The 22691-nt window shown below is 37.7% G+C and overlaps 1 protein-coding gene across 19 annotated transcripts in view; it reads right to left on the reverse strand.

The window, feature by feature from the left end:
- Window positions 1–1553: 1553 nt before the first annotated feature.
- The window catches only part of MYO9A (myosin IXA), a 284781-nt gene continuing 263643 nt past the window's right edge, over window positions 1554–22691 (reverse strand). For all 19 annotated transcript variants that reach the window (XM_078333528.1, XM_054240463.2, XM_078333527.1 and 16 more), the window contains 3 exons: window positions 9248–9450; window positions 7016–7158; window positions 1554–6237 (listed from right to left, as the gene is read on the reverse strand). In XM_078333528.1, coding sequence (XP_078189654.1) covers window positions 5774–6237; window positions 7016–7158; window positions 9248–9450 — 810 coding nt within the window. In that variant the 3' untranslated portion in view covers window positions 1554–5773. The remainder of the gene's footprint in view (window positions 6238–7015; window positions 7159–9247; window positions 9451–22691) is intronic.

Consider the following 22691-nt stretch of genomic DNA (forward strand, 5'->3'; position numbering starts at 1 on the left):
CTCTACGGGGCAGGGACCTTTGTTTTGTTCACTAATGTACCCTAAGCACCTAGGATAATGCCTGTGGGCACTACCTGGAAGTGACACACTCCTCGACTGAGAGTGAGACACCTACAAGATTCAACAGTCAGGTATTACATATACCTTATCTATTTTCATGGTTCTGTCTCTGCTCTAAGACACTGTATTGCCACCCATTCTAGGGCAAAAGCATTTTAAAAACCAAACCACACCGAAGCTCTAGTCTCTTTATAACTTGCATCTCATTATACCTTTCTGTTCTCAGGTCTTCATAATCACAATAGTTAGTTGTAGACTCAGTAATCTCAGGGGCAAGTTTTAAGAATGGATTTCGGCTGGGCAGGGTGGCTCACACCTGCAATCCTAGCACTTTGGGAGGCGAAGGTGGGCAGATCACCAGAGGTCAGGAGTTCGGACCAGCCTGGCCAACATGGTGAAACACTGTCTCTACTAAAAATAGAAAAATTAGCAGGCGTGGTGGCACGTGCCTGTAGTCCCAGCTATTTGGGAGCCTGACCCAGGAGAATTGCTTGAACTTGGGAGGTGGGGGTTGCTGTAAGCGGAGATTGCGCCACTGCACTCCAGCCTGGGTGACACAGCAAGACTCCGTCTCAAAAAAATAAAAGTGGTATTTCTAGGTTTTATTTGGGCAACTAAGGAAATTTTAAACAATTAACACTATTCATATTTCAGTGTAATAGAAATTTAATGCAAAAATGTAAATAAATTTAATGTAAAAAGAAGTGAGGATGACCCCACAATTTTAAAAATAAAATATATTTGGCTAGAAAAAAAAAACTGATTTGGCATTTTGAAACCACTGATCGTAGGTCAAGTCTTTCATCTAGTATCTAAGTGTCCAGCACTCTTATTAGGTGCTGGGAGCAAGACAAGCAAGTGTTTGACGCCGAGAATACTCAAGAGCTGTTGACAACACAGGCCTCCAATCCAATTCACAGGGTTAAAGCAAACCTCCCAGGACAACTGCTTTTTACACTAAAACCTGAGGGTCGGCAGGAGATCTCCAGAGATGGGAATCTGGGAAAGAGAACTGGCTTCCAGATAGGAAAACTAACATCCTTTAGCCATTCCCAGTCATGCAGTAAAGTTGGTGGCAGAACAAAAATGAGAGTTAAAATTTGTTTCTACTGCAATGTGTTGCTCTGCTTTTCAGTGAAAATCCTTGAACCAGCTATTAGCAACTTTACTACTACTTCAGGTCACCAATTTAGGGGACGATCCTAAATGCAGAAGACTGCTTTTCCTGCCCTTTAAGCCTTAAACCAATTTAATGAATTATTGACAGCCAGCAGCCTGCATCTACTACAGACAAATGAAACCTTGAATCACAGCTTCACTTGAATTCAGGTGAGTTCCAGGGACTGCCACTTCTGTGCCTGGTCATTCTGGGGTTGAGTGCTTTCCTGAACACACATTAGTGTAACTAAGAAGTCACTGCTGTTCCTTGGAGTTGGACCGGAGTAAGTTGGAGTGGGAGCTAGGATGGATGGAAGACAAACCACACATATTGCTGCTTCTGGAAGCTTTGTTCTTTAATGAGCCATGGGGTGATTTGTTCATCAAGCTGCTTTTGTGTAGCCATACAGTGCATATTTTGAGTAACACAAACTGCACTTTATACAGATGATGTCTTGTTACCCCTCAACCCCCCACAAAGAAAAAAACAAAAAGGAAATTACAAAGTGCCCGTTGATTGCATCCGGAATGTAATCAGTTCCGTGGGTGAGATAAATCATTCTTCTTATAGAATTATCCTATTAAACAGTAAAATGTTATATTTCACAGGATATGTTCTTTTACAATACATGGTCTTTTAAAAATTTACACTCAGCATATTTATAAATTACTTAAAATCCATTAAAATAATATAATACTAATCTCTAGTCCACACCTTTCCCATAGTAAATACAAATACTTGGTTCAAAAGGTGTAACTTTTATATGACCTCAGAGGGCTGACAGGCATTAAGAATGGATGACTAGCAAGGTGACAGGCCCATTGTTGGGGCTTTTTTCAAAACAGTTTCAACCAAGGGACGAATATGAGACCTAATAGATCCATCTCCACAATCATTTTGCTGTTACCCTTTCAATATCAAATCAAATGTGGTAGTCATTCTAGAGAAAAGTGGTTAAAAGCAGCTTAGGGCATAGAAAAAGATGACTCCCACAGATAACAAGGAGTTTTATTACCAAGGCCAGCATGGTACTGGGGGACAGTGCTGGGGCGTCGTCACAAGAGCATGGGTGGATATTAACACATTTGTCCATACAGAATGATGCATGCCCTGTGTCCAGCTTCCCACCAAGAAGAAAAAAGGAGAATAAGGAAAGCCACGAAGTATGTTTTCTTTTTAAAATGAAAACGCTTTCAGCTCTGAACACATCCTGAGAATACTTTCTTCTTTTTAGTTTACCAAAGTGCTTGCGAAAGGTAAACACTGATTAGTTACAGTTAAAAACACAGCCCACAGGCACTGAGGTGGGACTACAGAACCTTGCTGGACCACATCTTTTCAGCACTCATCTGTGACCTCTGTCTTTGATGGTGAAAACAACTCTACTGTTATGAAACACAGAACGGAAGTCTTCATTAACCTTCCAGCCGGGTAAGCGCTCTGGCAGGTTTCCAAAGCATGAGAAGGTGGGTCTCTAGTACTCCATCCCAGGACCTCTGGCCCTTCTGTCTCTCTCTGCAAGACTCATAGTTGGAGGGCTATATCGCCCTTTGTGTTTTCAGAAACCCAGAGTGGCAAAATAATTTAAACGGCAGAAAGTACAAAGTACATTGTAAAATAAGCATGTCACCTCCCTGAATCCTGCCTGTATTTGCTGTTAATTTGCTTCAATTTGTGATAACAATGAAATCACACTTCTCTACTTGTTACATTTTCCATAGTAATAAGTACTTAATTAGAGGGATACATTCACTTTAATGGGGAGAATTGAAACTTCAGGTTTTCTTTGGGGCTGGGAATGTGTGCTCTGCATCTTGGAGTGTTGGCTCCAAATGGGGAGCTGCCCCACTGCTGCCTTGCAGAGCAAAGCAAACAAGCAAAGGAGAAGGACTGCAGAACCACAGATGTGACGCACAATACGGGCTACATACCTTTGTAAGGGATTGTGCTGTGGCATTTCGTGGTGACCTAACTTTACCACGTAGAGGGCCGGTGAGAACAGATGGATGCAGACACAGCACTCGGTTCTGAAGGTTTTTAAGAGTATGGCTTCATCTCTTGATCAGGCCAACAAAGCCCATTACCCTATGTAAACAACGGCTTTCCCTCAAAGGGAAGGCCTCACACTGCTCTCCACTCTTACCATTTTGTGGCTTTCTCCTCCTCACCCACCCACCTCAATCCTGGCAGATTGTTAAATCACTAGAAATCCACAAATCTAACAACAAAAAAAAACAATTTTTTTTTTAAATTGAATTTTACCCAAATTGGAGTTTCAGGTCCCTGAGAAAAATTATAAAGTCTCTTAACATCCATCACCTAGTTCCTATAAAGTGACCTACGTAAGTAGTTTTTTAACTGCCAAAAAGCTCATTTTGCCAAAAAACGGCACAAAGATTTAGAAGGAAGAACCTGTGCCAACATGTGTTCTCCTGGCCATTGCTCTGGGCCACAGGAAATTATTCAATAAGGGCAATCTTTTTTGATATACAGGATTTAACCAACATTCTGGAGCAAGTGCGGAGTAACAGTTAATGCCCAGCAGCACACTACTCCCTCAAGAACACTGAAACAGACTGTGCAGCCCGGCATGGGGCTAAGGAACCAGCAATCCCACTCTGACAAACCATGCTGAGGGGTTTTCCTCTAGGAGAGTCTCTGAAATTCTGATTTTTAAAAGCTTAATTAACATTTATTACTCCTCAGGACAAGATGAACAAGGTGGCAGATGTCTATGGAATATAAAGCATAACATTTGTTCACTAACAACTGTCATTATTCTGGAGATTTTAAGCGCTTCCTTTCTCTGGCCCAATTCTGAACCCAAAGCAGGGAGAGGTAAGACTCCTGCTGCCTTTTAGCTGCCACTCAGAATTATGCTCCAAGTCTAACTTCTGGGGCTGGTCAATAACCACTGAGGCAGTGGCATGAGGTTCAGTGTTGTGTAACAGGAGAGACGCTGCCTTAACTAAAGACTTAATATTTCCACAACTTCAAAGAAGTATGAAAAGGAAGAATAACCAAAATACAGGTTATAGATGGTAAAGGCTCTTTTTCAGAGCAGTGCATGTAGTAGCAAGACAAGATGCATTTAGTAACTTTAAACATTTCACATACTTATCTCAAGAAAGGCTATGTTTGTTTCACTTTTCATATATTATAAATAGCAAAAACAGATTTCTAATTGAAACTTAAAATGCTATTATAACTCAGGTGTATGAAGACCACCCAGTGGTGAAATGATGTTTTACTATCCCCTCAACCCAGGGATGAATGGCTCTCACCCCCTTGTCCAATGGCCCCTAATCTGTGGGAAGAAATTCCATGGGAAGGAGGAAAGCACAAGGTTAAAAAGAAATATATACCTACTATACATACATATTTACAGTAAACTTCAGTATCCAGAAGCTTAACAAAAATAGCTTCAAGTAGTCCTTGATTTTTTTTTCCATCATATTTAATACTGATGGTCTGAGAAAAGGAAGATAAAAGTTAGATGGGGTATATTAAAAACCTTTTTATTTTTTGGCAGCTTTCTGTAACACTTATTCATGCAATGCTGTATGTGAAAGTTTCTGGAGAACTGACTAGACGGTCACATTATTTGTGTGAGTCTGTGGTGGGAATCCATCAGCAGACGAACAGGCTCATATGTGGTTTTCGATTTAATCTATACAAGGAGAAAAGCCTGAAGGGCTTAGGATGAAACCTTCATAAGTTTAGGGATCACCATGTCTCTGGGAAACTAAAAAAACAAAGTAGAACAATCTGATCCTAGGACTAGGAAACATGAGAACAGTATGGCTACTGACACTTCAGTCCATGCAATGTATTTGGCAGGAACTAAACAGGAGTTAAACCAGCACTGATTGATTATTATGACATTAATCATCAAATTAACAAAACAGGTATTCTCTTCCTCACTGTATAACGAGAGAGCTAAGACACACTCTGATGGCTTCATGGAAACAACCACTTTTTTTTTTTTTTGCTTTCCCCAGAATATAACACGGAGTGTTTTTTTCAGAAATCTTAAAATAGAGGGCTCAGACTTTTTGTTTATAAGTTTTTGGAAAAAAATTATACCCAACCCCAGCTCCTAACTATCCCAAAATAAACCCAAATGCCTTTTGCTTTCATGGTTAAGAAAGATGTATATGTTTTCTTCAAATGCCAGAAATGAGAGGCTCCCTCAGGCCCACAACATCCCCCCCTAGTTCAACACCCACCTTTGGGAAGGGAAAACAGGGTGGGGAGAGGCAACTACAACTGACCAAAATCCCCAGGCCCTAGGTGGCTTTGTTTAGTGAAATCTCAATTCAAATAGAGCAGCCAAGGCACAGCTGGCACCATCCCCAGCAGGCTTCAAAGAGGCCTTTCTGCTTCTGCAGGAGGCCCAGGAATTCAGCATATACAGTCGTAGCCATATGCTTAGAAGAGAGGCAGGACCACAATTAGGATGGACTACTGTGAACGAGGTGATGAAACACAGCCCCAAAGGTGAGATGTGTTTACCACTCTGTAGCCATGGAGGGAAACAACACATCTGCCAGTTCAGACCATAAATTCATTATTTCCAAAGAGTGCTAGCTGTTGGCTGGAGGTGCAGTCTGGGTCCACAGTTTTTCTGCGGCCAGACGTGACTGTCCCCTCTGGGATCTCTTTGGTTTTCTGAGGTGAGTTTTTCACATTCTTTAATTTTTGTTTGCCCTTTTCTGGGTTGAAGGTTCCTCTGCTTATGAACTGAGGCCTGTCTTCCAGGGATTTGGTCTGGCCCAATGGTCCTTCCATTCCCAAGGCCTCGTTAGCTGAGGCAGCTCGGTAGAATGGAGATTTGGAATAAATCTGAAATCGTTTTCTGGTCCCATGAGACAATGCAGTGTTAGACAGACATGAAGAGGAGACCGAAGAGTCCACTACATCGAAATAGTCTTGCTGCTTTTTAAGCTGCTTTTGCAACTTGCTGGAAGGTTCGGACTTGCCAGCCGTCTTCAGGGAGCTAAGGGCTAAGCTTCTCTCTAACACAAAAAAGAGACCAAAGATGTAAATGACAGTTCCCTCTAAAGCAAATCATCATGTAAAGAGTAGGTGTCACTGTTCACACATGAAATTGGGTGGGATAAGATTTGGAGGGTCCAGGCTGACCTACTATGGGCACAGTCATAATCAAAGAGAGCTCACCATCCATTTGCATTTATATCATTTCAGAATCCTCCCCAAGGAAATCTGGCATTTGACTATGCCACCAGCAGAAGCCTAGAACAGTCACTATCATTTAGAAACCAGCCAGGATATGTAGTAAGTTCTATGTCTCTCTGAGATGCCATTCAGTTAAACACCTCTTTTGTATATGTGTACAGTCCCACCTCCCAGTGGGGCAAAATTCCTGCCACCCTCAGAAAATGGTTCATGGGTCAGTAGGACAACATGTATTGTGATTATTGGCTTTTCTCTGTGGTAACTGCAGGATAAAACATTAAATTACAAAAACAATCAAACAAAAAACCCCACAAATGTATTTGAAGCTTTACAAAGACAACAGGAAAAAAAGAACGGAAGTCAGGAATCTAGGTAGCAAAGACAGTTACATTTCTTACCCCCATCCACGTGGTAATAAGGGCCTGTATGCCAAACGATGAAGGCTAAAACTATGTGTACAGAAGGACAGAATTCCTCAGGACTTTGTTACTGTTGATGTATGGTCAGTGCATTCTGAAAAGACTGTCTTAGTTTGGAAATCCTTATTCTTCCTCTGCAAAACAAATCTGGAGTCTTTGGTTTACTATGTTCACTTACCTGATTTCTCGGAGATAGCACCTTCAGACTCCATATTCAAATTTTCTGAGCTATCAGCAGTCCCAATGGAGGCCTCAGACTCAAGGGTTTCATCATCAGAGGCACGGGGTTCCAGTACAAGCATCTCAAACGTTAGCTCTTCCCTGTAAGATACAATCAAGAAACTGTTAGCATTTGATAGGAACTGGAAGGAAGGTAACAGAAAAAAGATCCTCCGTGGAAGTCAGGAATCTAAGAAGCAAAGACAGTCACATTTTTACTATCCCCATCCAGGTGCTGATGAGGACCTGTATGACAAATATGGAGATGGCTAAAACTATATGGACCAAAGGACAAAATGACAGAGAGCCAATCTAGGACCAATAATAGGGCTAAGGGTAGGGTGAAGGAAGATGCTGTAGTGGTGAGATCTTTTGGTAAAACGAACTCTGGACTGATAATCAGGAGATCAGGGCTATAAACTTGTTCATAATTTTTCATAATGTATCAGGAAAGTACCTTTCTCTCTCTGGACCTCAGCTTCCTCAACCACAAAACGAAGAGATTAAACTAGATAATCTCTAAGATTCCTCTGGCTCCTAAACTATTTTCCATGAAGCTTACTAACTGGCTATAGACTATATCCACTCTTCACCACAGAGACCTCTTGATGAAGAAAAACACTGATCTTTTCTGTCCTTTGAAGCTTATGCCATCTTCAGTTATTGTATTCTCTTACCTTCCTTCTTCATCACAGCCACCCAGCTACCTCTCAGTAGTGCCCCACATTCCATGAGGTCTTTGGTACTTGGCTCCTAATCTTGCTTTCTCACTAATGCCTGACATCACCCTGATATATTCAGTTAATATCTTTGTAAAAACTCATTTCAATACCCTAACACTAAAGTTTCTTTATGTCTGGAACTTCTAACAAGACCTTCCTCCACTTTATCTAAGCTACTTTCTCCAATGGGTAGACCCTGGAGCTTGTCATTACCTGGAAATAAACCAACTCTGAATCCAGTACTCTACTCTGTTCACAACCTCCTTATCCTTCAAATTCTTACTCACCTTCTAACCAAGTCTCTTCCCTAACAGACTCCCTTACCTTTACTTCCACTTTACTTAGCTTGAGATCCATGAACAATCATTTAAAAAATAGTCTTACCAGCATTACAGTTGTCCTAAGTCATGTGCATTCTGAGACTCTGTTTGTTCTTTATTTTTATGGAGACTTTCTCCTTTTTTGAAAATTCCTATTTCTCCTTCAAGACTGCCAGTATCATTTGCATCAAAGCTGAATGAGGTCTTCTTTTCAGACCACTCTTATAGCAAATAGCCCCTGGTCAATGTACATCATCTTTGCCTTATCATATTTTTAAAAGCTGAGCTCTGCTGCTGTTTTAGCAGGCCTAAACTCCAGAATCAATCATGAGAGACAAAAAAAGGACTTTAACAGTCTCATATCCCCTTATGAGCCAAACTCAAGACCTGGGATCCTGGAACTCAGGAACAAAGATCTCATTAAGACTGCTTAAGAGTCATCAATGTCGACCAGAACTATTACACAGCACCTGTCAGGAGAACAATGGGATATTCATATTATCCCCAAGGCATAGGGTTCACCCAATCCCTGCAACAGTGATGAATGTAGGTAAAAGAGCTTCTTATTTGTCTCTCTCCTAAATTGCAGCCAATGTCCCTATCCAGAATCCTAGCATCCTCTAGGGCTACAGCCTTACTATGACTAGTTGCTATTCCCATAGCCATATGGATCTTTGGATAATTACCTTCCTTCATGGATTTGTGAATAATGCCCATTCTTGAAAGGGACTTTGGCTTAGCCTAAGAATTCCTACTCTTCTTTGCAAAACAAATCTGTTCTGGAGGCTGATCTGTGACCTGTTAGGACTCCAGTACCTCATCTTGGCTCCCCGCTATTACTTCCAAATGAATCATGACTAACACTGACATGCCCTGTGGATACTGTGTCCTCCTCCCAGTCAGCTTCTCCAGACTATCACTGTAGCAAGCAGCCTCATGGAACTGACTTTCTGGAGGGTACAACTTTCACACTGTTACCTGAGTATAGGCAACACGTCTTTGTCAACTCAACATCTCCTGTATCATCTGACACAGTGTTTGACACACAGGAGATATTTAATATATAAGAAAAAATAAAGAAACAACAGAAGGAAGGAAGGAAATGAAAACAGACAATAACTGTCTTTTCCCTTCCTCCTGGACACTCACTTCTCTTTCTGGAGGTTCTCAATCTGCTCAGTCAGTACTCTTTCCTCCTGCTGCATAGCTGCTTGCTGCTGTTCTGCGATGTCAGTCTCCGTGGTTGCCTCACTAGTCAAGGTCTCTTCTGAGACATCAGACATGGAAGGCAACCGAACTACAACAGGTGAAGATGGACCTGCATAGTTTCCTCGACGCATACGCCCCTTTCCCTGCAGAGAAAAATTCATGTTAGAAAGTAAACTGAGTGACTGCATCAGTTTTACGTTGCTCTTTAAGGATAACAAGTGTACTTCCATCACACCAGGCGAATGGTAAGAATAAACAGAAACACTCTGCGAGGCCTAGGATATTTAGTGAAATATCATTCATCCAACTCATTTAAGTTAAAATATTACTTGCAAGAGTACTGTAAAATAGGTACTTTGGTAAGTGAAAGTGTAAGAACCCATTGTGTACTGAGATGAGAGTCTTCTTTTAATATAAGCTGCATCCATTCCAAACAAAATAGCCACACCTGGATATTTATTTTTAAATTAATTAAAACTGAAGTAACATTTCAGTTCTGCAGTCACACTAGCCATATTTCAAGTGCTCAACAGCCACAGGTAGCTCATGGCCCCCACATTGACTGGTAGTGATAAACATTTCCTATTATCATAGTAAGTTCTGATGGGTAACAGTGCTCTGTGACTTTAGCCTTGGAAGGTACAATCTCTCTAAGAGGGCCACAGAAGTATGTTCTAAAACTCAGATGTGAAAAACAAAAACAAAATGTAGTCATTTACATAACACAGGGTGCTAGTGAGAGATATATTTTCTTAGGAAATAAATATTCTTGAGATCAGAGTGTGAAAATCTTTTTTTTTTTTAAACATTGATTACCTTACATGTGACTTTAGCTTGTGGTGGCAAACTAAACTTTTAGGTTAATCTCCGCTAAGAAACGTAAAAATTCAACATATGCTTTAAGGCGCTGAAGAGCTAACAAGGTAGATGAAGGAGAGGCTACTCCAGCATTTAGTGCTAATCTAAATGTCAGAGGTGGCTGTGAATCTAAACAGAACTTTTGACATACTATAGCAGAGGATGGCAAACTATGGCCCGTGCAAACCTAGCTTTGCAGATGTTTCGTAAATACAGCTTCAATGGAATATATTCATCCTCATTCATTTACTTATTTCTTATGGCTGCCTTTGCAGAACAATGGCAGCGTTGATTGTTGAGACAGAGATTGGCCTATGAAGCCTAAAATATTTATGCTCTGGTCCTTTGCAGAAAAAGTTTGCCATCATCTTGGAGTAGAAAATAAAAGTTGGAGCCAGACCCACTCAATGGTGTGGGTTGCTGCCTGGCAAAATTGGGATCCCCAAAATTTGTTTCTTAGACATAAGAGTAAACTGAAATTATAAAAGTCCTCGCAGATACTGTAGTCTAGTTACAAGTCATCTGAATGGTCCAGAAGTTCTAATCCCTAAAAATGAATTTAGTAATCCCAGATTGCTAATACTTTAGGACCAGGCAGAAAAAAATGAAAGCATTCTGTGGAGGAAAGTAACAGGCCTCAAAATATTTTAATAAATAATTTTTCAAATACTCTGACAAATAATCAAAAGTAACAGGTACAAAAGGAGACAAGGCAATGTAAATGAAAACTAGTAAAAATGACAGAAAACAGAAACCCTAAATGACTCCAGATATTGTGGCTATCAGATTTAAAATAACCATGCTGAAGGAGACAAAAACACATAGTTCAAGTAGTGGACTGGAAATTAGGTCAAAAGAAAAATCCTGAACCAAGCAAAAAGAAAGAATGGAAAAATTCATAAAAGAAAGTAAAAGACTGGCCAGGCACAGTGGCTCATGTCTGTAATCCGAGCACTTTGGGAGGCTGAGGCAGGCAGATCACCTGAGGTCAGGAGTTCAAGACTAGCCTGGCCAACAAAACCCCATCTCTACTGAAAATATAAAAATTAGCTGGGTGTGGTGGCATGTGCCTATAGTCCCAGTATCAGGATGCTGAGGCAAGAGAATTGCTTGAACTCAAGAGACAGAGGTTGCAGTGAGCCAAGATTACGCCACTGCACTCCAGCCTGGGGAAATACCAGGAGAGAGAGATCCTATAGATGAAATACTGACGAGATCATGGCAGAGCATTTTTGTAAAAGCAGTTAAAGATATTAATCTAGGAATTTAAGAAACCTACAACCCCTACGAAAGAGAAATAAAATGAAGTCTATACCTAGACAAACTACTGTTAAAAACTAAAGGCAAAAGGAAGACTTAAAAGCAGTCACAAAAAGCAAATTACTTGAAAAAAGAAAAAAGAACAACTATCAGATTCAAAATTTCTCAACAGAAATAATGAAATGCAGAAATCAATGGAATATTTTCATAGTGATGAAAGGAAAAAGTAACTGCCAAACTCATTTGTTATATACAGAAAACAATTTTCAGGAATGAAGGTGAAATAAAGACATTTCAGACAGACTAAGAGGAGAATCTGACACCAGCAGACCTGAACTAAAGGAAATATCAAAGGGAAGATAGAAAATGTCTCAAGAAGAAAAGCTGTAGGTGTACAAAATAATAAAAGCCAATGAAAAGTGAGTATGACTAAATAGTGACCACATAAAACACAATAATGATGTGTTAGATTTGAAACATACAGATAATTAAGATATACAACAACAACAGCAACAAAACAGTATCATAGTAAGGCATATTAAAGCACCTGTAACACCTAGGAAGAAGTGAAAGCTACTAGTTACCAGACATTGATAGGTCACAGATCTGTTTCACCTTTTGGTTAATGACTAAAATAACAGTAAAAGGGTGGAAAACTTCCCCCGCCCCCAAAAAAGGAAAAAAGTAGTCAAAAGAAAAATGCAAGAAAGAGCAAAATAAGGCCAGGAAGAAAAAGAAACATCTATCAGGTAGGATAAATAAAAAGCACATAAAAAACATTTTAAACCCAAATATATGATCATATTAAATGTAAATAGATTAAATGCTCCTATTAAAGTCTGAGGACTGTCAAGCTGTATAAAAAAAAGAAAACTTAACTATACGATGTTTATAAGAGACATATGAATTCAGAAAGGCTGTGAGTAAAGAAATAGAAAAAAAAAAAACCCCATGCAAACACTAACCAAACTGTAAACAAAGTAAACTTTAAGTAGTATTACCTGTGATAAAGAGGGATAGCTCACAATGACAAAGGTTCATATTATTTATGAAGAAGATATAACATTTCCAAATAAGTATGTACCTAAGAAATTACTTCAAAAATTTAAAGTAACATACTGACAGAAATATTTAAAGAAATAGACTATAATCAGTACTGAGAGAACAAGTGTGCACACACAATCAGAAATGGCATAAAACTGATTGATAGAAGCAATCTAAAGACATACAAATATTTCAGTATCTAACTACAGAATACTCATTATTTAAAGCTCACACAGCAAAATACAAATTTCCAATGGTTGAAATAATTTATCTGACCATCAAAGTAATTTGAAACAAGTTTTCTAATAATGCAATTACAAAGAGAAAATTAAAAATTCTTGTAGGCCCACAAATTAAGAAATAGACTTTAAAACAAACCGTGTGATTTCATTCAAAGTATTTTCTCATTTCCATTGTGATTTCCTCTTTGAAATCACAATGGAAATGAGAAAATACTTTGAATGAAACAATATAAAAACTCATGAAAGCTCTGTTTAAAGTTACAGCCTTAAATACGTACATTAGAAAAAAAGAAAGGATTCATAATTGAGGGTGTAAGAATCTATTTCAGGAAACTAGATAAAGAGCAACATAATAAATTTCCCCTGCAAAAAAAGCAATGAAGAAAAGAGCAAACAAACATTAGAAAAAAAGACTATCAAAGCCAAATGTAGCTCTCTGAAAAGACTAATACAAATTTTAAAACCCTAGCAAGACTGATGAAAAAAAAAGAGAAGTCACAAATAACTAAAAGTGGGAATGAAAAAGAAATGTGAATGATATTAAAGGAATTGAATCCATAGTCAAAATCTTTCCAAAACAAAATTCTAGGCCTAGATTTCTGGCAAACAAGAAATAACAAATTCTGCCCAGAATTAAAAAAGAAACTATTCCCTAACTTGTCTTTAGAGCCTGGCATAACTTTGATAACAAAGCAAAACAAATATATTAAAAAGAAGGGTTATTGCCAGGTGCAGTAGCACAGGCCCATAATCCCAGAACTTTGGGAGGTGGAGGCACATGGCTCACTTGAGCTCAGGAGTTTGAGTCCAGCCTGGGCAACATGGCGAAACCCCTTCCCTACAGAAAAAAAAATACAAAAATTAGCCAGGTGCAGTGGCACGTGCCTGTAGTCCCAGCTACATGGGGGACTGAGATGGGAGGATCACTTGAGCCCAGGAGGTTGAGGCTGCAGTGAGCCAAGATCATGCCACTGCACTGTAGCCTGGTTGATACAGTGAGAGCCTGTCTCAAAACAAACAAAAACAAAAAAGGATTATAGTGGGCTAATTTTACTCATAAACACATGCAAAAATCCCAAACAATACCCTAACTACAATGGAATCAAATAATATAGACAATGCAATATAAAATTTTTAAATATATGAAAAGTTGGACTTATTGTAGTAATATGATGGTTTAACATTAGAAATCGACTCAGTGTTAATGTGTCATATCAATGCAATTCAAAAGTGTGATAAAACCAACACATGGAGTAAAGGTATTTCATAAAATTCAACATTCTATCACAATAACAACTCTTAGAAAATCTGAAATAGAAGGGAGCATGCTTAATCTCATAAAGTACCTACAAAAATTCTATAGCAAACATCACACTTGGTGGTAAAAGATTGAAAGCTTTTCCTTTGGGGCTAGGAACATGCCAATAATAATCATTATCACCACTTCCATTCAACACTGTACTGGAGGTTCTAACTTACATAAGAAAAAGAAAAAGTATAACGATTATAAAGGAACAAGTGAAACTATCATTATTCATGAATGATATGACTGTTCAGGTAGAAAATCCAAAGGAATCCACAGAAAACTTATTACAATAAGTGAATTCAGCAAAGTCACTGAATACAAAATGAAAAATACCAAAATCAATTGTATTTTTTATACAACAAGCAACAAACAGAAAATAAAAATTTTAAAATAATACCTATGGCTGCATTTAAATATATTAAATACGTAGCAGTAATTCAAACTAAAGATGTATAAAATCTCAACATACAAAACTATAAAACACTTTTGAGAGTAGCTAATGATCTACATGAACGAAGAGATATACCCTGTTTATGGATGGGAAAAATCAGTATCATAAAAATGTCAGTTCTCCAGAAGGCAATCTATAGATCCAATGCAATCCCAATAAAAATCCCAAGATAATTTTTTGAATCTGATTCCATAATTTATATTCTTGGCCATATAAAGAGCCAAGAATAGTCAAAACACTATTTAAGAAGGTAGGATGACTTATTCTACTAGATATTTTTAGAAATCTATGGTAAATAAAATAGTGGTCGGGTTGTTGCAAAGATAGTCAAAACCGAGCGCCTAGAAACAGACCCACACATAAAAAGGCTCCTGATTTATAACAAAAGGGAAATTGCAGGGCATCTTGGAAAGGAAACATTTTCTTAAAACATGAACCTGAAAGATACTCATACTAAAGGGAAAGACTGATTAACAACATTAAAATCAAGAACCACTCTGTTCATCAAAAGATACTTTTAAGAAAGGAAAAAAGCAAACCACCATAGAATGGAAGAAAATTTGCAACAAAAGTAACAATAAAGGATTTGTATCTGGAATTCATAAAGAATCCCTACAGAACTTGAGAAAAAGGCAGACAATCCAATTAGAAAAACAGGCAAGCTTTGAACAGATTGCTCACAAAAAAAAAAATTAAACAAAAAAAAAACCAGCTTTGAACAAATTGCTTACAAAAGAGAATACAGAAATGGTCAACATACATATGCACACACACACACACACACACACACACACATACATTAGAGTCACAACAAATAAATATACTTTAAAAAAACACACCCATCAGAATAGCTAAAATTAAGGATTCTGGCAATAGAAGTGCTAGGGAGGAGGTGAAACAACTGGGAATTCCTACACATCGCTAACATAGTAACAACCATTTTGGAAGAAATTTGGCATTATCTACTAAAGTTGAAGATACATATATCCTGTGGCCCTGCAAATCCACTCCTGTATATTTCTCCAATAAAAATACATGAATGAGTCCATTAAAATAATAATTCCCCAAAACACAACTCAAATGTCCATCAACAGTAGATTAAATGGTGGTATATGCATACAGTGATACACTATATAGTAATGAAAATGAGCTAAAACTAAACAAAACATGGATAAGTCTTACACACATAAGGTTGACTGAAATAAATCAGAAACAAAAAATACATGTTATATAACATAATTAGCTCAAAATCAGGCAAAACAAAACTGGTGCTCAGGGATAGTGCTCAGCTATAGTGCTTTGGTAGCAAACAAAAAAGAAAACAAAAGAAGTCATTAATGTAAACATCAGGTTATTGCTTACCTTTGGAGGAGAAAGAGGATTGTGACTAGAAAGAGAAAGAGGAGAGCTTCTGGGGGTGCTAGCAATGTCCTATTTCTTGAGCTGGGGTGGAATGTGGATGTTCATTTATAATAATTCATTAAACTGTATATTTATGTTTCTGTTTTTCAGTATGTGCTGTATTTTGCAATAAAAAAGATATTTAAGAGTTCCTTTTCAAAGTTAGCTGTTTATGGAAATACACGAATATCCTTTGAAAATTATATGACATTAAACTGACAAATTTCTGAGTTGATTTTGGCCAGAAAGAAAGGAAAAGTGCTGTCTCAAAAAACAGAAACTCATGATTTAGTGCAGGTGATAAGGTAAAGGCTGGAGGGTAGTTCTAAGGGCATTCAGGCTAACTCCTCCAAAGCTAAAATATATAATGGAATAAAATCAGGAGGATTACAATATTGCTATTCTACTTTTAGCTCTAAAATCAAGAAGGAAAAAGCATGTCAAGAAAAACATCCTCAAAACAGAAGATCAGTCTGCAAATTTAACAAAAAATGACAAAGCATTCTTTATGTTATAAATTCCAGGATATCATCCAGTTCCATTTGACATTGACTATTTATAGCCAAATGAATAAAAATGCGATTTAAAAGCCTCAAGGAGCTTGAAAATCCGAGTTTATTCCTAGTGTCCACATTCCAGTATTTAATAAAAGAGCTGCCTTTTTTCAGTGTTTATACCATCAGCTGGCCACTGAAGTACTTCATCATGAGTTAGCTACAAATCACTTAATAAAGCTAAAGAAAACCAAACAATCTCAACAGATCTATCTCTTTTAAGAAGCACCAAGCAAAAAGAAGAAAAAACGGAAACTCCTACAGCCTAGAATTCTCTTAGAAAGATTAATTTTTTAAAAGTTGATTACAAGGAGCTTTTAGTAACACGGGAAATACTAATACTGTGTTAAAACAGTACATAAGCTTGTATACCACTGATTTTAAAAATGAGTAATATAAAATTTGCAAATACACTAAATTATTAGTGGTAGTTCCCTTACTACTTTCCTATAATAAGCATGAATTTATTTTTTTCTAAATTGGAATTTTTTCTTTTAGATCGATGTTCACAGTATATTATCTTGCAGCATTTTTTTTTCACAATTGGTTTTCTATCATTAGCGTGTCACAGAGTGAAAAGGGCAAATATTTTCTTGACTGTATGTTAAAAATAAATTTGACCTTATTGTCTTCCCTGAAAAGGATCTGTAGATAACACTAAGAAGTGGTTTATAGCATCCTTTGTCCATTTTTCACTGGTTAGCTAATTTTTCTATTTACTTGTAGGAGCTTCTCCTTATTTATTAAGGAAAATTAGGGAAATTTATTAAGGAAAATTGAAATATGAATTGAAAATATTTTCTTAGGGTACGTAACTTCTGTTTTACTTTGCTTATGGTCTTTTTTGTCACATAATAAAACTTGGTTTTTGTTGCTAAACCTTTCAATTTTTTCCCTTTAATGTTCTTAGATAATAGCAAAGCCCTGTCCAAGATTATATTTTTCTATCATAATTGATTATATTGGTTTTGTATGGGATTGTATTGGTTTTGACTGATCATAGACTACATGAATAATTTGTACCCAACTCTTCATGCAAGTACTGAAAAAAACATAAAGCCATACTGTCATCCTTTTTCTCAGTAACTATTGAAGTGGCTTCCTGGCTTAAACTTTGGAGGCAAACTGTTCCTAAAATAAGAATATCAAATACAATGATCTTCAAACTATTGATAAGTATTAGGTCTCAAGTCCTACTAATATACAATTTAATATTATACATAATACCCATATTTCCAATCCTTCACAGCACATTAACAGGATTATCAGAAAAATCTGGACTGGACCACCACTACCAAAGACATCACAGATAATATTCTTTTGATAGAGAGCCAAGATCAGGAAGCAGTTTAAAACATTATTAGGCCTATGGAGAGATAATTATTCTCAGTTTGTACAGAAAAATAAACTGGCACTTAATACATTCCTTTCAAATGGGAGGAAGTGGAGTTCTGTTCTTAAAAATTGCTGTTTTTAAGCTGCTGTGGTGGCTCATGACTGTAATCCCAGCACTTTGGGAGGTCAAGGCGGGTGGATCACGAGGTCAAGAGATCAAGACCATCCTGGCCAACATAGTGAAACCCTGCCTCTACTAAAAATACAAAAATTAGCTGGACATGGTAGTACACGCCTGCAGTCCTAGTTACTCAGGAGGCTGAGGCAGGAGAATCTCTTGAACCTGGGAGGCAGAGGTTGCAGTGAGCTGAGATCACACCACTGCATTCCAGCTTGGCGACAGAGTGAGACTCCATCAAAAACAAAACCAAACCAAAACTGTGTTCTTAGAGCTCTAAAAAGGTACACTTATAAAATAGTTTATTTTAAAAATTCTTCTGACTTGTACAATGAGATACTGGGACCAATGACTTGATAAGAGATCTTTAATCATGTTTAGCTTATTTCTTACTTGTTTTCAGTTCCTGTTTTCTGAAGATAAATGTTTCTTGGTTAATCTCTTTCCATTTGCTCCCTTTTTCCCCTTTTATTTGCATTTTTTTCCACCATAAAGATATATCCTTTTCAGCCACCTTTTATGGCTTGGTTTCAACTTTTGCATGAAAAGGTTTGGCTGATAACCTTGCTGATTTGGGAAATTCTGGATATTTTGGCAGTATTAAGGTAGAGAGGTAGGGCACTTGAGTGTCTACAGGATGCAGGGCAGTAAGAACCTCTCAAGACAGACTGCCTGAGCTGTACTTCCACCATTATTCTTATGTTTTAGTCTTTGATTTGAATCACTTTTTTTTTTTTTTTTTTTTTAAACATACAGGGTCTCACTCTTGTTCAGACTAGAGTGCAGTGGCACAATCATAGCTCACTGCAGGCTTGGACTCCTGGGCTCAAGGGATCCTCTGGCCTCAGTGTCCAAGTACCTGGGACTATAGGCATGTGCCACCATGCCCAGCTACTTTTTAAATTTTTTGTAGAGATGAGATCCTGCACTGTTGCCCAGGCTGGACAGAAATTCCTGGCTTCAAGCAATCCTCCTGCCTTGGCCTTCCCAAGTGCTGAGATTATAGGCATGAACTACTGTGCCTGACCTGAATTGGCTTTTTAATTTTTTTGTTTCTTTTCTTCCCTACATGGATATTCATTTTCCCCACATCATTTTGTAAATAGCAAACCTCTGAAATGCTACTCACTTTATAATCCTTTTTCTCTTTTAGAATTTTCCTAGTTATTCTGCTTCTTTATTTTCTTATGAATTTTAGTATCAACTTGTAAAGGTCCCAAAAGTATTATTTTGCTATTTATGCTGAGACCACATTTGTAAGTAAAGAGTTATAAAAGTCTTTCCTCATCTAAGAACTGGTCTTTGGTCAATGTTCTAGCTCAGGACCCCTAGAAACCTGATAAAGGTAGGATGCAAATGATGTTATTAGGCAACATCACCTCTGGCAAAAATTAATCTGATTGTTAAATTGCATCTGGAGAATAAGTAAATTGTAAATATCCCATAGGAAACCATATATTTGGAATTCCCTGAATGTGGAGTCTGTGGTAACTGGACATCCTCCTTGCAGGAACCCTGGAAACAATGTTTACAGAATTTTACAGGAGGTCTTAATTCCTGTATAGGCACAAAACTTCTAAGACAGAATAGTTCTGCATCTATTGGATGTGGAGTCCTTTCTCCTTGCCCCTGAATTGTGACTTAGAGGCCAGAAATAACTCCATGATGCAACTGGACTGCTGCAAGGGCTCCCACACGAGGATGATCTTACGCTCTCTGCAGGCATGCTGTACTTCTAGTCCCATATCCTAAGAGGTTCTAATGCCAAATGGAGCCCATGGTAGTCATGAGAGTCTGAAAGTTGAACCTAAGAAAATATCTTCTTTCCCTCCTAGTGGGTATTGAAACAATACACGAATAGATTAATTTAGAAGAACTGACACCGTTACAAAATTTAGCCTTTCTTTCCAAATGTATTTAAGCCTTCTTTTGTAATATTTGAGGTTTTAAGTCTTTCTTTGTACAAATTTTCTACATTTCTTGTTAAGTGCATTCTTTAGTATTTGATGTTTAAAGTGTGTGTGTGTGTCTGTGTGTGTGTGTGTGTGCACAATATACGAATGGGTATTTTTCTTCCATTATATCATCAAGTGGTTGTTTATATAAATACATTAATTATACTCAGATACCCTATTGAATTCTCTTAGCATCTTTAAGTTCTTTAGTTGATTTTCTTGAGTTTTGCATGTATATATAATCATAATGGAAATAGTGAAACTTTTACTTCTTCTTTACAATTTTATATCTCCAATTCCTTTTTTCTTATTTAATTGCATTAGCTAGTACCTTCAGATCAATGTCAAATAACAGTGGGGATAATAGATATCCTTACCTTTCCTGATTTTAATCAGAATGCTTCAAGTGTTCTTCTATTAAGCAGGATATTGGATTTGGGATTCAGATATATTTTTATCATGCTAAGAAATTAAAGATATCCCTGTTTTAATAAGAATGTTTTTTAAAAAGAACGCTGATATATCAAATGCCTTTAAAATATCTATGAGGATAATATGATTTTTCTCCACAGATCAACAAACATAGTGAATTATATTAACAGCTATCCTAATATAGTCATCCTTGCATTCGTAGATTAAATCCTCCTTGGTTAAGGTTTATATTTATAGCCTACTGAATTCTGCTTGCTGATTCATTTTTACTTTTTAATTTTTAATTCTTATTTTTTTTTGAGATAGGGTCTCACTTTGTCACCCAGGCTGGAGCACAGTGGTGTCACCATGGCTCACTGCAGTCTTGACTTCCTAGACTCAGGTGATTCTCTCACCTCAGCCTCCCTAATAGCTGGGACTACAGATCCTCGCCACCAGAACTAATTTTTTGGTTTTTGTTTTTGTAGAGACGAGGTTTAACCATGTTACCCAGGTTGGTCTCAAACTCCTGGGCTCAAGGATCTACCTGTTTTGGCCTCCCGAAGTGGTGGTGATATTTTAATCTAGGGCTTTTGAATTAATATTCATAGATGAGGCAGTCCTATATTTACATATCAAATGCTGTCTTTGTGTGGGGGGGGGAGTGTGTGTAAGAACACTCTATGGAGAAAGATCCATAACAAACATAGTTACTATGGTTTTACAAAAATTAACTCATTTAGGCTGGGCATGGTGGCTCACTCCTGTAATCCCAGCACTTTGGAAGGCTGAGGTGGGTCGATCACCTGAGGTCAGGAGTTCGAGACCAGCTTGGCCAACATGGTGAAACCCCATCTCCACTAAAAATATAAAAATTAGCTGGGCATGGTGGCAGGTACTTATAAACTCAGCTACTTTGGAGGCTGAGGCAGGAGAACTGTTGGAACCCAAAAAGTAGAGGTTGCAGTGAGCTGCCATTGCACTCAGTGCAACAACAGTGAGACTCCATCTCAAAAAAACAAACATGAAAGAAAAATAAGTAAGTCTGTTTAAATTATGTCTTCCAGAGGCAGTTTTAATAAAATATTATAAAACCTCACATTTTCAAATTTATTTTAAAGTTGTCATCCTACATGATGGTTCCTGATCATTATTCTCTCTTGCTATTCACATCCTTGGTAGTCCCTTTCCACATGGTAAAGGGGTGACCTGTGTGATTACATTATGTAGAAATAACATTTTGTGACTTTTAAGGATAAAAGACACTGTGGGCTCCCACCTTGCTCTCTCCCAGATCAGTTGCTTTGGAAAAAGCCAGCTATCATGTCATTAGAGTAGTTAAGTAGACCTATGGAGAAGACTACATAATGAGGAACTAAGGTCTGCTACCAATAGCAAGCACTAATGAGCTGGCAATATTAATAAGCCACTTTGAAAGAAAATCCTACAGCCCTAATCATGTCTTCAGTTAACTGTAGCCCTAACCAACACCTTGACTATAAGCTCATAAGGGACCTTGCCAGAACCACCCAGATAAGCTGCTCCTGAATTCCTGACCCATAAAAACTATGAGAGATAATAAATGTTTATTGTTATTTTGAGATTTTTCATTTTTCTTATGGACTGATTTTTCCCCAGATGTTTTAATTTTTTTATCATGAAATATTTTATACTTAAAGATAATAAAAACTTAGGAGTACAGTTTCAAAAATAATAAAACAAACACCTGTGTAGCCACTACCCAGATTAAGAAATAGAACATCACCAATATCATTGAGGTATTGTGCTTTGAGAATATTCCATGGGCAGCCAAAAAAAATGTACATTTTCCTTTGTGCGTACAGAGTTACACATATATCTACATTAGATCAACCATCAATTCTGCTATTGAAGTAGATTCGCTTTAAACAAACTTTTTCTGGTATCACATGACACCTACTTGAGGTAAATAGGATACCCTATTCAAGGGAATCAGTTGAAACTCACATTTCGTGGATAAAAATAAAATTCCTATTCCATATCAACAGATTGCCCTGTAATCTTAGGATCCTTTTCAGCTACTCTTTTGTTTGTTTGTTTCTGTTTTTAAAGACAGGGTCTCACTCTGTCACTCAGGCTGGAGTGGAGTACTGCTCTCTTGGCTAACTGCAACCTCTCTGCCTCTTGGGCTCAAGTGATCCTCCAATCTCAGCCTTCCAAGTTATCTGGGACCATCGGCATGTACCACTACATCTGGCTAATGTTTATTTTTATTTTTGGTAGAGATGGGACTTCACCATATTGCTTACGCTGGTCTTGAACTCAAGTGATATATCCCCCTCGACCTCCTGAAGTGCTGGGAGCTACCACTCCCAGCCCCTTTTCAGCTACTATTATTGAGAACCTGGAA

The sequence above is a fragment of the Callithrix jacchus genome, chromosome 8 (genome assembly GCF_049354715.1).
Source record: "Callithrix jacchus isolate 240 chromosome 8, calJac240_pri, whole genome shotgun sequence".
In the NCBI taxonomy this organism is placed as follows: domain Eukaryota; kingdom Metazoa; phylum Chordata; class Mammalia; order Primates; family Cebidae; genus Callithrix; species Callithrix jacchus.